Below are 14381 nucleotides of genomic sequence, written 5' to 3'. Positions count from 1 at the left end.
GACCTTTCAGAATATCCAATAGAGAAGGTGAGTAGGACTAGGAGGCCCAGCCCTTCCTAGCTCTGCGGGTTGATCACACGGTTGCCAGCCTCCAGGTGGGGGCAGGAGGTCGGGGACGCCCCTGAGCTGCAGGCTGCAGCGCCCCGGGGTGCTCTCGGCGCCGGCCCAAGCCCCTCTGCCCTGGCTCAGTCCGCGTGGCGCTGCGTGGCCGGGAGCTCGGCTGGGGCGGCCACACGGCCAGGCTCCCCGGAGGCGGCCGCGGAAGAGGCGGAGCGGCGCCGGGGAGGAGCCGGCTGGCCGGCCGGGCGGAGGAGCAGGAGGAGGCTGCGGCGGCCATGGGGCTCCTGCGCGGGGCGGCCGAGGCGGGCAGCGCAGACATGCAGCCGCTCAACCAGCTCAGCGGGCAGGTGCCGCCGGGAGGGAGGGAGACCCGGCCGGGGGGGGACCGGGCAAAGGGCGCCCCCCTCCCTCCTCCTCCTGCTGCAGCTGCTGCTGCGCTTCCTCCTCCTTCTCCTCCTCCTCCTCTCCGCGGCGGCCCTCCCGCGGTTGCCAGCTCCCGCTGGGGGGATTCCCGGAGAGGAGGGGCGGGGCGGGTGCCTCCAGCGGGGCCGGGAGGAAGCCCTGGGGCGGGGACGGGACGATGGGTCGTCTGGGTGCATCTCCGGAGGGCCCCGGGGTGGGGGGCTGGGTGGGCTGGCAGAGGGAAGGATGCGCCGTCTCCTTGGTGCTGGGGGGGGGGGCACAGTGGGAGGGCTTCTGGCGTTCTGGCCCCGCTGGTGGACCTCCTGGTGGCCCCTGGGCTTGGGCCGCAGTGTGACCCCGAGTGTTGGACTGGAGGGGCCCCTGGCCTGTTCTTAGTCCCTCATTTGCCTTGAAAGCCCCTCCCCCCGGCGTCCCCCTAAGTTGGGTCTGAGGGAAGCAGCGTATGGACTCACAGCGGGTGCTTCAGGCCGGCTACTTTGCTGCCAGTCTGCCCAGGCGGCAGCTGGTGTTCTTCAGGGCAGTTCCCAAAGTAACGGACCTTTTACTCGGATTGTTGCCCCAAAAGCTTGGCCAGACTGTTTTGGACCGGCCCAGAATTCCAGACACCGTGTGCCAGAATGCCGGATTCCCCCACGTTTGCCCTCCCGGGGGGTGCGAAGGGGGCTTCATCAGTTTCCATAAGTATGTTTACCAGGACACCCCACCGCCCGACAAAGGGAGTGCTGTCTCGTAAAAGCCTCAATAAATGTGTCCGTCCTTCAGGGGCCACAAGACTCTGCCCTTTTGACAGCAGCAGATTGGTGGCATCATTGGCTTGGCTTGGTGAATTTATTAAACCCATTGTGGTTGATTAAAAACTGGGCAGCAGGAATTTTACAATCACCATCACCTAATAATAGATTTATTTGAGTCTTTGAATCATAGACTCCTGGAGTGGTAAGGGGCCACAGAGGCCATCTATTCCCACCCCCTGCTCAGTGCAGGATCAGCCTCAAGCATCCAGGAGAAGGATCTGTCCAGCCGCTGCTTGAAGATGGCCAGTGAGGGGGAGCTCCCCACCTCCTCAGGCAGCCCCTTCCCCTGCTGAACTAGACTCCTAGAATCCTAGAGTGGGAAGGGGCCATGCAGGCCATCCAGTCCCACCCCCTGCTCAGTGCAGGATCAGCCTCAAGCACCCAGGAGAAGGATCTGTCCAGCCACTGCTTGAAGACGGCCAGTGAGGGGGAGCTCCCCACCTCCTTAGGCAGCCCCTTCCACTGCTGAACTAGACTCCTAGAATCCTAGAGTGGGAAGGGGCCATGCAGGCCATCTAGTCCCATCCCCTGCTCAGCCTCAGGCATCCAGGAGAAGGATCTGTCCAGCCGCTGCTTGAAGACGGCCAGTGAGGGGGAGCTCCCCACCTCCTGAGGCAGTCAATTTCACTTTCCCCACCCAGGCTAGTTCATGGCTTGGATTTCAGATCTCCTGGGAACAGGAACAGGACTCTTGGGGACCAGGACGCCTTTCAGTCTAATGGGACAGCCACACCCAATTAAGAGGTTTTTGGACTGTCATGATGTTTTTTAGGATTAACAGGGGGCGTTCAAGGGGGCGTGGAAATTGGGGGTGTGGGGGACACGCTGGGCCGATACTGTTTTTCTGACACTGTTATCCCTTTTCTTCTCCCAGCAATTTGCTTCCCTAACCAAAGTGATTTTTCAGTTTCTGGGAGAGCCTAAAGAGGTAAGCCTTGTGCAAGCGCCCGCAGGACATAAAATTCACAGGTAGAAGTTAGTCCACTCGAGGTGTATTTTTACATAGGGACTTTCACCATGATTTTTCTACTTAAAAGGTATTTTTAAAAATAAAATATCCCAAAGGGATTTATTTATGTATTTTGTGTTTATTTGTTTGTTTATTAGTCTTTTATCCTGCCACTCCTGGCACAGCCTTCTTGTGGCAGCTCAGAAGCATAAAAACCAGTATGAAGCATAAAAACAATCCCAAGAAGCCACTGATTTACAATTAACAACGTGGCATCAGTTGCTTATCCTAATAACTACATGTCATATTCTCTAGGACTGTGTACGATTTTTTGTAACAGGGGTTGCTGTTCTATAGAGCAGGGGTAGTCAACCCGTGGTCCTCCAGATGTCCATGGACTACAATTCCCATGAGCCCCTGCCAGCAAATGCCGGCAGGGGCTCATGCGAATTGTAGTCCATGGACATCTGGAGGACCACAGGTTGATTACCCCTGCTATAGGGCCTCAACCAAACACCCGGCAGAAGAGCTCCATCTTACAGGCCCTGCAGAACTGGGACAGAGCTTAAAACAAAGGGAATCTTTTATTTTGTTTAATGAGGATAACATTTTAAAATGTGTAGAATGATCTGAAACCCTAAAAGTGTCCCCTTGTTGAGCCTCAAGGCAGAGAGGTCTTTCAAAGGGAGGATAGAATATTGTCTGACTTCCTTGCTGAGACTCAAAGTGGGTCATGGAACGATGAGGACTAGTAGAAGACATACGCCCTGACCTGGCTGGGCCAGCCTGGATCCTCCTTGTTGGCTCTGGGAAGCCGAGCGGGGTTGGGCCTGGGGAGTCCTTGGATAGGAGGCGACTGAGGAAGCTCAGAGCTGCTCCGCAGAGGCAGGCAGTGAGTGGCTAACCCCCTCCGCACGTCTCCTGCTTGGAAACCCCTATGGTGTCACCGTGGGTCAGCTGCGACTTGCCTGTCTTTGGTGTAGTGGTTAAGAGTGGTGGCTTCTCATCTGGCCAGCCAGATTTGATTCCCCACTCCTCCCCTTGCAGCCAGCTGGAGGTGGCTCTCTCAGGGCTCCCTCAGCCTCCCCTCCCTCACAGGGTGTCTGTTGTGGGGAGAGGAAAGGGAAGGCGATTGAAAGCCGCTCTGAGACTCCTTCGGGTAGAGAAAAGCGGCATATAAGAACCAACTCTTCTTCTTCTTGAGTAATCTCAGGGCTCTCCCTGCCTCCCCTCCCTCACAGGGTGTCTGTTGTGGGGAGAGGAAGGGAAGGTGAATGGAAGCCACTTTGAGACTCCTTCGGGTAGAGAAAAGCGGCATATAAGAACCAACTCTTCTTCTTCTTGAGTAATCTCAGGGCTCTCCCTGCCTCCCCTCCCTCACAGGGTGTCTGTTGTGGGGAGAGGAAGGAAAGGTGAATGGAAGCCACTCTGAGACTCCTTCGGGTAGAGAAAAGCGGCATATAAGAACCAACTCTTCTTCTTCTTGAGTAATCTCAGGGCTCTCTCAGGCTCCCCTCCCTCACAGGGTGTCTGTTGTGGGGAGAGGAAGGGAAGGTGAATGGAAGCCACTTTGAGACTCCTTCAGGTAGAGAAAAGCGGCATATAAGAACCAACTCTTCTTCTTCTTGAGTAATCTCAGGGCTCTCTCAGGCTCCCCTCCCTCACAGGGTGTCTGTTGTTAGGAGAGGAAGGGAAGGCGAATGGAAGCCGCTTTGAGGCTCCTTTGAGAGAAAAGCGGCATGAAAGAACCAACTCTTCTTCATGCAAGTAAGGTCATTGCAGCCTGCTGTAGGAGCTCTTGAGAATTGTTCAGAAGCTTCAAAAATGCGGATTCCACAGATGGAAAGAAGCCGTCACATAGAGAAGGGGTCCCTTTTCGGCAGGGGCACCCGACCCACAGATTGCTGCTTCCCTCAAAGTTTGCCTTGGCACATCCTTGACTGGCGTTTGGGCTCCAGGAGAAGACAATTCTCATCCAGCCGGGTTTCAAAGGGAGCGTTTTCACCTTTCCCTCCTCTACTTTTCCAGGACTGTGTTTGTGTTACCGTTTTTGCTGGTTAAGGTTTTAAAACATGCGTTAGGGTTCTGCAATTGCTGTGGCAGCTCAGCTCCACTTTTGAGCTACTTGACTCATCGTGCTTTAACATTTCCAATGGCAGAGCTGCTGTGATTGATGCTAGCCCGTTCTGGAAGGCTGCGGAGGGGGAAGCGGCAGTCAAAAGACCAGGCAGGAGGTGATGTGGAAGACCTTTGCCCGAGATCCTGGAGAGCAGCTGCCAGTCTGTGCGGGCAATGCCGACCTTGAGGGACCGGGCATCTGATTCAGTAGAAGGCCGCTTCACGTGTTCCTGTGCTTCTCCTCCTGCAGGTGGAAAGGTTTCTCACTCAGCTCTCTGACTTTGCTGCCCTGAACAAGATCGGCCTGGGACCGCTGAAAAGCATCGCCAGGAGTCTCCTCTTGGTGCCGACCAGTGAGTACGCGCGGATCTGGCCTCTAAAACCAGTCGGTGTCTTCCCCAGAGAACTGAGCTTGGACTCGAAAGCTTCTCTCCCCAAAATCTTGTCGGTCCCTCAGCTGCACCTGGTTTGAGCTTTTGCCCCTTAAAGCAGGGGTAGTCAAACTGCGGCCCTCCAGATGTCCATGGACTGCAATTCCCATGAGCCCCTGCCAGCGTTTGCTGGCAGGGGCTCAAGGGAATTGTAGTCCATGGACATCTGGAGGGCCACAGTTCGACTACCCCTGCCTTAAAGCCTAACAGCGTTCGTTTCAATGCACGCTCTCGTGAGCCAGGGCTTTCAGCGCGCTTCGGCACCCGTTTGCAGGCGGATCTCGCCCTTCCGCCCAGCAGAATCCAGTTGCAAATTGTTCAGGATGGGTGAAAGACGCCTGGCTTCAGACCCTTGGAAGGAAGATTGCCCGGGAGGGGGGGGGGAATTTGTCGAGGGGCAGGTGGCTAACTGAGGAAGGAGTAAATCTGAAGCGTGAGAATGTTAGACATCAATAAAGAGCTGCAGTGGGAAAGTACAGGTTCCTAAGAAAACACCTCTTTGGGCCTTTCTCTGCCTTTTGACGGCCTGCCCTGCCCTGCCCAGCCCAGAGATATTGGCTGGCTTATCTCCCCTCTCTGCTTGGTGTTTTTCCTAGGTGCTCTCAAACGGGTTCTGTCCGCAGAGCAGGTCAGAGCAGATCTTATCGCTCTGGGTAAGTCCCCATTTGCCAGTTGCTTTTCGGGCGGGGGGGGGCGAGGGGGGGGGACGGCTGCCGAACGCTCCTGTCTAACCCTGTCGAGTTTCCCCTGCAGGGCTGAGCGAGGAGAAGGCCGCCTACTTTGAAGAACAGGTACGAGTGACATTCCTTTCTCCCCGCCGCATTTTTGTGGGTCTGCTCAGAGGGGCAGGGCTCTTTTCTCGGCCTGGGTCGTGCGGGGCGAGGGGCGGAGGGGTGGGGGGGGAGGGCTCACTGCCAGGTGACCCAGCCCGACATGCCAAGCGTCTCCTCTAGAGAAGCTGCCTGCCTCGCGTCCCCTTCCTGCTCAGCTTAGCTTGTGTGGGTGTGCATCAAATATTTCCCCTTTATCACCTAAAATAGCATCTTGACCAAGGTAGCCCAGGCTAGCCCCATCTTGTCGGCTCTCGGGAGATAAGAAAGGTTAGCCGGGTTTAGCGCTTGGCTCGGAGTCCATCGGGCAGGACCAGGGTTGCTATTAGGGTCGGGCGCTTCGGCGCGCCTCGGCCGGTTCGGCGATCGCGGAAGCCGGAGGCGGCCAGCGCCAGGATGGCGCTGGTCTCCTCGGGCTTCCGCGATCGCCGAACCGGCCGTGGTGTGCCGAAACGCCCAGCCCTAGTTGCTATGCAGAGGTGGGCAAGGGCAAACCTCCTCTGCCTGCGCTGACTGGGGTGGTACAGGCACAGCGCATCGGCCAAAATGCCCATGAGGGCCCTCATGCCCATGAGGGGAGAGGAAGGGAAGGCGACTGTAAGCCGCTTTGAGCCTCCTTCGGGTAGGGAAAAGCGGCATATAAGAACCAGCTCTTCTTCTTCTTCTGGAATCTCAGGGCTCTCTCAGCCTCCCCTCCCTCACAGGGTGTCTGTTGTGGGGAGAGGAAAGGGAAGGCGACTGTAAGCCACTCTGAGACTCCTTTGGGTAGAGAAAAGCAGCATAGAAGAACCAACTCTTCTTCTTCTTCTGGAATCTCAGGGCTCTCTCAGCCTCCCTTACCCCACAGGGTGTCTGTTGTGGGGAGAGGAAAGGGAAGGCGACTGTAAGCCCCTTTGAGACTCCTTTGGCGAGAGAAAAGCAGCATATAAGAACCAACTCTTCTTCTTCTTCTTCCTTCTTACAGAGGGCAGCCTGCCTCGTTCCCAACAAGATCTCCTTTTGTCTTGTTTTTGTTGGGGCTTGCCTGTTGACTGCGTGTAATGTAATAGTAAATAAATAAAAATAAATAAAAATTAAAAAATCTCCTTTTCCAGTGGAAGGAAAACTCCCCTGCCCTCTTGCGCCTGGCCGTGGGGCACACCCTGATGGTCAACCAGCTCATAGACATGGAGTGGAAATTTGGAGGTATTTCAATTTATTGTTCATTTTCTTTTGCAGCATTTATAGGCCGCCTTTCTCCGACTCCGGGCAGATTGTGCAGAGCGAGTGAAGGGGCCTCAGGTTCACCCTCTCAGCTACTCTAGCTGTGCAGCCCTTTTGGGTGTGTTGCGACTCTGGGGTTGAGCACCTGCTGGGCCTGCAGGAGGTCCCCGGTTCGATCCCCGGCATCTCCAGTTCAAAGGACCAGGCAGGAGGGGATGTGAAATGCCCTCCTTTGCCTGAGACCCCGGAGAGCTGCTTCCAGTCTGAGTGGACAATACCAAGGGTCTGATCCTGTATGTATGTCATCTTCCTGGTTTGGGGAGGGGTCGTGCCTCAATGCCTCTGCTTGGCATGCAGAAGGTCCCAGGTTCAATCCTTGGTATTTCCACTCGAAGGGCCAGAGAGCAGGCAATGGGTTAGACCAGGGATGGGCAAACTGTGGCCCTCCAGATGTCCATGGACTACAAGTCCCATGAGCCCCTGCCAGCAAACGCTGGCAGGGGCTCATGGGACTTGTAGTCCATGGACATCTGGAGGGCCACAGTTTGCCCACCCCTGGGATAGACCCTGGGGAGCTGCTACCAGTCAGTACTGAACATGATGGAACAAAGGTCTGACTCAGTAGATGGCAGCTTCATCCAAGTTGTGGTGACCATTGGTGACCTCTAAAATATCCTGCCATTAACAGTCTCACTCAGGCCTTGCAGACCAAGGGCCGTCACTTCCTTGATGGAGTCACTCCATCTTATTTTGGGTCTTCCTCTCCTCTGGCTGCCTTCAATTTTCTCTAGCGCTATTGTCCTTTCCGATGAGTTTTGTCTGTGGCTCTTACAGTACGTCTTCTCGTTCTCTCTGGCAGTTACAGCAGGGAGCAGCGAGGTGGAGAAAGGGGGGAGCATCTTCCTGCAGGTGAGCCTCTTGGGGTGCAAGAACTTCAAAAACAGGTGGCTGGTTCAAGAACAGGAGGCTGATGTTGATGGGGGGGGCGGAGGAAGGGCAGTGTGGACTCTGAAGTCAGAAGGCGGAAGGGGCCAAAATCCAGGTGCCATCAGGAGGTCTGTCGGAGGAGCCAGAACTCCAGAAGCCCTCCCACTGTGGTTTCCCCCCCAGCACCAAGAAGACAGAGCCACCCTGCCCCAGAGTGTTTCCTCTGTACCTTATGGCTCGAAACCACTCCAGATGTTTCTCCAATTCCCTCTCAAAGCTGTTTGTGCTTGTAGCCAGGGGTAGTCAACCTGTGGTCCTCCAGGTGTTCATGGACTACAATTCCCACAAGCCCCTGCCAGCGTTTGCTGGCAGGGGCTCGTGGGAATTGTAGTCCATGAACATCTGGAGGACCACAGGTTGACTACCCCTGCTTCTAGCCACTACAGCTACACTGCAGCAGTGAGGTCCATGTATTCCTGACTCTGGGGGAAGAAGTTAGGGGGTAATAACAAATAGTAACAGCTAGTAGGTTGTATAAGGTCATGGGTCAAGTGCAAAATCTGCCTTTCAAGGTTAGGGGGAGTGCCTTTTTTGTGGGGGGTTGTTTTTTTTCCACTTTCTGTAGCCCACCTTTTTCTACAGTAGCTTTTTTTTTTTTTTACTGATTTCTTTCCAGCTGAAACTGGTGGTGAAAAAAGGAAACCAAACTGAGCCCGTGTATTTGGGTAAGTGAGCTGTGTGTTGTCTGCTGGGCAGCTGTTGAGCCCCTCAAAAGGCTGCAGGTCAGAGGACACTGTGGGTGGCGGCACATTCCTCTCCCCACCCGTTGTTCAAACGGTCAAAACGGGGATTGAATCCTGGCTGGATCTTCAAGGTGTCCCTGGACTCAGACGGTGTTCGGTGGCTTCCAGCTACCCCAGCGGCCCCCCCCCCCCGAAGGCCTTTGGGGTCTGTCTCTCAAGAGTCCAGGGGATAAAGGGAGCTTTGACTCTCAAAAGCTCGTCACCCGAACATCTCGTTGCTCCCGTCTACCTGCGGGACCGCTTGGTTGCTTATGCCCCCCGCAGGGCACTCCGCTCTGCGGGTATGAATTTACTGGTTGTCCCGGGCCCATGGGATGTTCGCCTGGCCTCGACCCGGGCCAGGGCCTTTTCAGTCCTGGCCCCGACCTGGTGGAATGAGCTCCCAGAAGAGCTAAGGGCCCTGCAGGATCTACCAGCTTTCCACAGGGCCTGTAAGACGGAGCTCTTCCGCCAGGCATATGGTTGAGGCCAGGGCAGCTCTCCCACTAATCCATCAGAGGATCCCCTCCAATATTGAGATCTCTAACACCGAGATCATGGTTAGATCTATTGTATTGGTGCCACCCTCTTCTGAACATTATTCTCTCCACCAGGCTGAACTAAGATCAGAATTGTGACCACCGCCGCTATATGTTATGTGATATGTTATATGTAACTTTTAATTGGGGTTTTTATGGGGATTTTATTGTGTTTTAACTATTTATGTTGTAAACCGCCCTGAGACCTATTGGGAGAAGGGCGGTCTAAAAATTAAATAATAATAATAATAATAATAATAATAATAATAATAATAATAATAATAATAATAATAATAATAATAATAATAATAATAATAATAATAATAATAATAATAATAATAATAATAAGGTCCTGTATTGCTGCCAGCAACCTATGCCTCTCCAGCCTGGCAGGGCCAGCAGCCGGTGCCAGCAGGTGTAGCCTGGGAAGTGAAAATGGTTCTGGAGCCAGTCCAGTTGAGCCTTTTCTTCAGGGCTGCTCAGGTCAGGGCCATCCTCCCAGGCAGCAGGGCAGGGGGCCATGGATGAGCGGCCGTCCCTGGTCAAGGTTCTGTGCCAAAAGGCCCCTGGGAATGGGCAGAGACTGTGGGGGCCTGGCTGTTCCGGCTCCTGGTCCCCTGATGCCCACCAGGAAATTTCCCCTGAAGTCCAGTGGCCAGTGTGCCCCTGGGTGCCTCTTATGCTGCAGGCTGAGCCCCACAGCATGGATGGTGCCGAAGGCCACAGGAATAAGCAGCTTTAAAGGGGGATAAGACAGATTCATAAATGGCTACTAGTCCCAGTGACTCAGGTGAGCTTCCACGTACAGAGGCAGTCTGCCTCTGAATTCTACCACCCAGAGGCAATATCAGGGGAAGGCCTTGGCCTTTCCCTTCTTTGTGGCCCTCCGGAGGAAGTGGCTGGCCACCGTGTGAGACAGGAGGCTGGACCATCCAGCAGGGCTCTCCTGATATCGTATGAAAACGTACTCCCATGTTTTCTCCATCCTGAACTTGTTCTGCTTCTCCCTCTGCTCAGAGTTGACGCTGCCCCAGTTTTACAGCTTCCTGCACGAGATGGAAAGAGTTAAAAGCAGCCTGGAGTGTCTCAGCTGACGACCCTGCGGGGCGGGCCTCCATCTTCCGCTTGGTCATTGGAGAAGTTTTTGGGTGTTGCTGTTTGCCTTTGAAGGTGTCCCCTTCGTGGTTTTGCCGCCAGATGTTTGAAGGGTGCTTGGGAGACTTGTTGGCCGATGTTTGTGCTGCTGGTCCGGGAAAGGATCGGTGGTGGGATGAGGCCTGCTGCCAAGCAAAGCACCCAGGAGGGGAAATCCATACAATAAAAGCAAATAACAGTTGAATCTTCTTGGTAAAAATGATGACACACAAGAGCCGAGGTTGACAGCTGGTACCCAGAGGGTGCTTGTTAATGGTTCAGCATCTTCTTGGAGAAGAGTGACAAGTGGAGTTCCCCAAGGGTCTGTCCTGGGGCCTGTGTTGTTCAACCTATTTATAAATGATTTGGATGGGGGATTAGAGGGGGTATTTATTGAATTTGCAGATGATACTAAACTGGGAGGGGTGGCAAACACCACTGAAGACAGCAACAGAATACAGGATGATCTTGATAGGCTCAAGAAGTGGGCTAAACTGAATAAAATGAAGTTCAATAGGGACAAATGTAAAGTTTTGCATTTAGGTAGGAAAAACCAAATACACCAAGATAGGATGGGGGAGACTTGTCTAGGATCTAGCAGTCTGAGTAGACCAAACATTAAACATGAGTCAGCAATGTGACTCAGTGGCTAAGAAGGCAAATGAGATTTTGGGCTGTATCAAACGGAGTATCGTGTCCAGATCACGGGAGGGGATGGTACCACTTTGCTCTGCTCTGGTTCGGCCTCACTTGGAGTCCTGTGTTCAGTTTTGGGCAGCCCAGTTGTAGAGGGATGTGGACAAACTGGAGCGTGTCCAGAGGAGGGCAACAAAGATGGTGAGGGGTTTGGAGACCAAGAAAGGTTGGGGGAACTTGGTCTGTTTAGCCTGGAGAGGAGACGACTGAGAGGGGATCTGATAACCATCTTCACCGGAGGGACGGACCAGAACCAATGGGATGAAATTAATGCAAAAGAAATTCTGTCTAAACTTCCGGAAGAAGTTCCTGACAGTCAGAGCGGTTCCTCAGTGGAACAGGCTTCCTGTCGGGAACCCGCTTGCTAACTGAAAAAACAGGGTGCCCCTTTGAAGAAAACGTCACGCCAGGCCTGGTGAACGATACAACAGGAACAAGCTTTATTTCAGCAACGTGGAGTCCGCTGGTATGGAGTAAGAGCTTCCACCGAACTCCAGGTGGAAGCTCCCTTTTATACAAAACCCACCTCCTTAGGCTGTATTGCCCCACCCAGTACTTGCGGAGGGAACATGCTGATACAATCATGACTCATGCACATATGCGAGGTTTTCCGGGGTTCCTGATGGCCCATTTTCCTGGAACAAAGGGCCATCTCCGGGCCCTTGTCAAAAGGTGGAGGGGGACATTGAGGTTCTTTAGCGGCCATTGCCACCTCAACGATCGGGTGGGGCGCCCAGCTGCCGGCTTGCCTATGATCACCATGCCCTACCTCCGTGATCGCGGGCGCCTCTGATGGCGGGGTTCGGTCCCGTTCCCAAGCCACCAAGGACCGAACCACGACATTCTGCCCCCCCAAAGGTCCATTCTCCAACCCCCCGGGACGGCCAGGATACCGCTTGTGGAAACGTTCAGTGAGTCGGGGCGCAAGGACGTCCGCTGCCCAGACCCATTCCCGGTCCCCCAAAGCGAAGTCCTTCCATTCCACGAGGTACTGCAACTTCCCCCTGTGGAGTCTAGAGTCCAGGATATCCGCCACCTCGTGGTGCTCCCCCCCCGGCAGGACCTCGGGCGCTGGCGGGGAAAACACGGGGTGCCAAACGTCACCGTCCGGAGTTTTTTTTAGAAGGCTCACGTGAAAGACGGGATGGATGTGCCGGAGGTTCTTGGGGAGCTTGAGCTTGACCGAAACTTCGTTGATCGGGGCCAAGACCTCGAAAGGCCCCAAAAACCGAGGGCCTAGCTTCTTGCTGGGCAAATTCAACCGTAGGTTCCGGGTGGAAAGGTAAACTCGATCCCCCGGTCGGATCTCCTCAGCTGGTCGTCTCTTCCGGTCGGCGTCCTCTTTCTGCGCTGCCTTGACTTTGTGGAGCTGCTCCTGCAGCGACTTCCAGCAGCTCCCGGCACGCTTCCCCCACTCGCGAAGGTCGGCCGATTCCCGGGCGGGGACCTCTCCAAGCTCCGGGAAGTGTCTCAGGTCTGTCCCGTAGACGACGGCAAAAGGCGACATCTCCGTGCTGCTGTGGTCTGCGTTGTTGTACGCGAACTCGGCCAGGGGGAGCAGGGGCACCCAGGTGTCTTGATGATAGGAACCGAAACACCGCAAGTACTGCTCCAGTACTTGATTAACCCGCTCGGTCTGCCCGTCCGTCTGGGGGTGGTAAGCGGAGCTCAGCCCTTGCTCGATGTCTAACAGGCGCAGGAAAGCTTGCCAAAACCGGGACACGAATTGTGAGCCCCGATCGGAAATCACCTTGTCCGGCAGCCCGTGCAGTCGGAACACGTGATCCAGGAACATCCGAGCCAACTGTGAAGCACTGGGGACACTGGCGCAAGGAATGAAATGGGCCTGTTTGGAAAATAGATCTACCACCACCCAGATCACCGTTTTCCCATTGCTGGGAGGCAAGTCTGTTATAAAGTCCATGGAGATCACTGACCACGGCCGGGTCGGGACCTCGAGCGGGTGCAGCAGACCTTTCGGCTTGCCAACCCCCGGCTTGCAGGTCAGGCAGACAGGACAACCACTGACGTAAGCTTTTGTGTCCCGCCGCAGACTGGGCCACCAAAACCGCCGCCGGGCCAACTTCCAGGATTTTACGAAACCGAAGTGCCCGGCGGTCTTAGCATCGTGGCAGAGGCTGAGGGCTTCCCGTCGTAGCCCTTCCGGGACGTAGACAGCCTCCCCCCTCCGCCAGAGACCGGAGTCCAAAATCAAAGAGTCCCGGAGCTCAGCCAGCTCCTCGTCTGTCCCGTAGGCTGCCACTAGGCGGTCTCGGAGCGGGGCGGTCGCCGGGTCGGGCTCCCATTCCTCCCTGGCCCGACGCCTAGTGACGACCCCCCGTCCCAGCTGCTCCTCACCAAACACGGACCTGGTGCAGGGAGCGTACCCCTCCCCATAATGCGGCAGACGGGAGAGGGCGTCCGCGAGGAAATTCTCTTTGCCGGGGATGTGACCAAGCTTGAAATTGTACCGCGAAAAGAACTCCGCCCACCTCATCTGCTTGGCGTTCAGGGATCGCGGTTGCCGGAGCGCCTCCAGATTCTTGTGATCTGTCCAGACCTCGAACGGCTCCTCTGTTTCCTCCAGCCAATGCCGCCATTCGGTGAGGGCGAACTTAATCGCAAACGCCTCCTTCTCCCAGGTAGACCAGTTCCGCTCCGTTTCGGCGAATTTTCGTGAGAGGTAGGCCGCCGGCCTCAGCTGTCCCGCCTTGTCTCGCTGCAGGAGAACCGCCCCGGCTGCTGCGTCGCTGGCGTCGACTTGTACCACCATCGGCTGGGTTGGGTCGACGTGCAGTAGCGTGGGCTCAGACGCGAAAGCTTGCTTGAGGGCCAGGAACGCTGCCTCCGATTTCTCATTCCAGCCGAGCGCTGCGCTGGGCCGCGTGGCGCGAGGACCTCTCCCCTTGGTACCTAGCAAGTCCGTGAGGGGAGCCACTACGGAGGAGTATCTGGGGATGAAGCCTCTAAAAAAGTTAGCAAACCCCAGGAAGCTTTGTAGCTGTTTCCGGGTGCGGGGCCTTTCCCAGGCCAGCACCGCCTGCACCTTCTCGGGGTCCATAGCTATGCCCTGGGCTGAGATGCGGTAGCCCAAATAGTCCAGGGAGGGACGGTGGAATTCGCACTTAGCCAGCTTCACGTATAGGTGGTTTGCCAGCAGGCGCTTTAACACCTCCCTCACCAGGGTCACGTGCTCTTGGGGATCTTGGCTGTAGATCAGGACGTCATCCAAATAAACCACCACCCCCTGAAACAGAAGGTCCTGCAACACCTCATTAATTAGACTCATGAAAACCCCAGGTGCCCCGCTTAAGCCGAACGGCATCACTTTAAATTCGAATTGTCCCAATTGACAGTTAAACGCTGTTTTCCACTCATCCCCCTCCCGGATGCGTACCCGGTAGTACGCCTCCCTTAGGTCCAGCTTAGTGAACAGAGTCCCTTTGCCCAGCCGGGCCAGCAAATCCGGGATCAGCGGGAGGGGGTAAGCGTTCC

At 55.4% G+C, this 14381-nt stretch overlaps 1 protein-coding gene across 1 annotated transcript; it reads left to right on the top strand.

The window, feature by feature from the left end:
• The first annotated feature begins 241 nt into the window (after positions 1-241).
• On the top strand, positions 242-10395 carry COMMD7 (COMM domain containing 7). The gene is made up of 9 exons (XM_077336078.1): positions 242-407; positions 2152-2205; positions 4595-4697; positions 5372-5428; positions 5529-5566; positions 6700-6790; positions 7668-7717; positions 8412-8460; positions 10074-10395. The coding sequence occupies exons 1-9, from the start codon at positions 336-338 to the stop codon at positions 10148-10150; spliced, it is 591 nt and encodes a 196-aa protein (XP_077192193.1). The 5' UTR covers positions 242-335; the 3' UTR covers positions 10151-10395.
• Positions 10396-14381: the final 3986 nt, after the last annotated feature.

This window comes from Paroedura picta, chromosome 4 (genome assembly GCF_049243985.1).
Source record: "Paroedura picta isolate Pp20150507F chromosome 4, Ppicta_v3.0, whole genome shotgun sequence".
NCBI classification, from domain to species: Eukaryota; Metazoa; Chordata; class Lepidosauria; order Squamata; family Gekkonidae; genus Paroedura; species Paroedura picta.
This window is presented reverse-complemented; position numbering and strand designations above follow the sequence as displayed.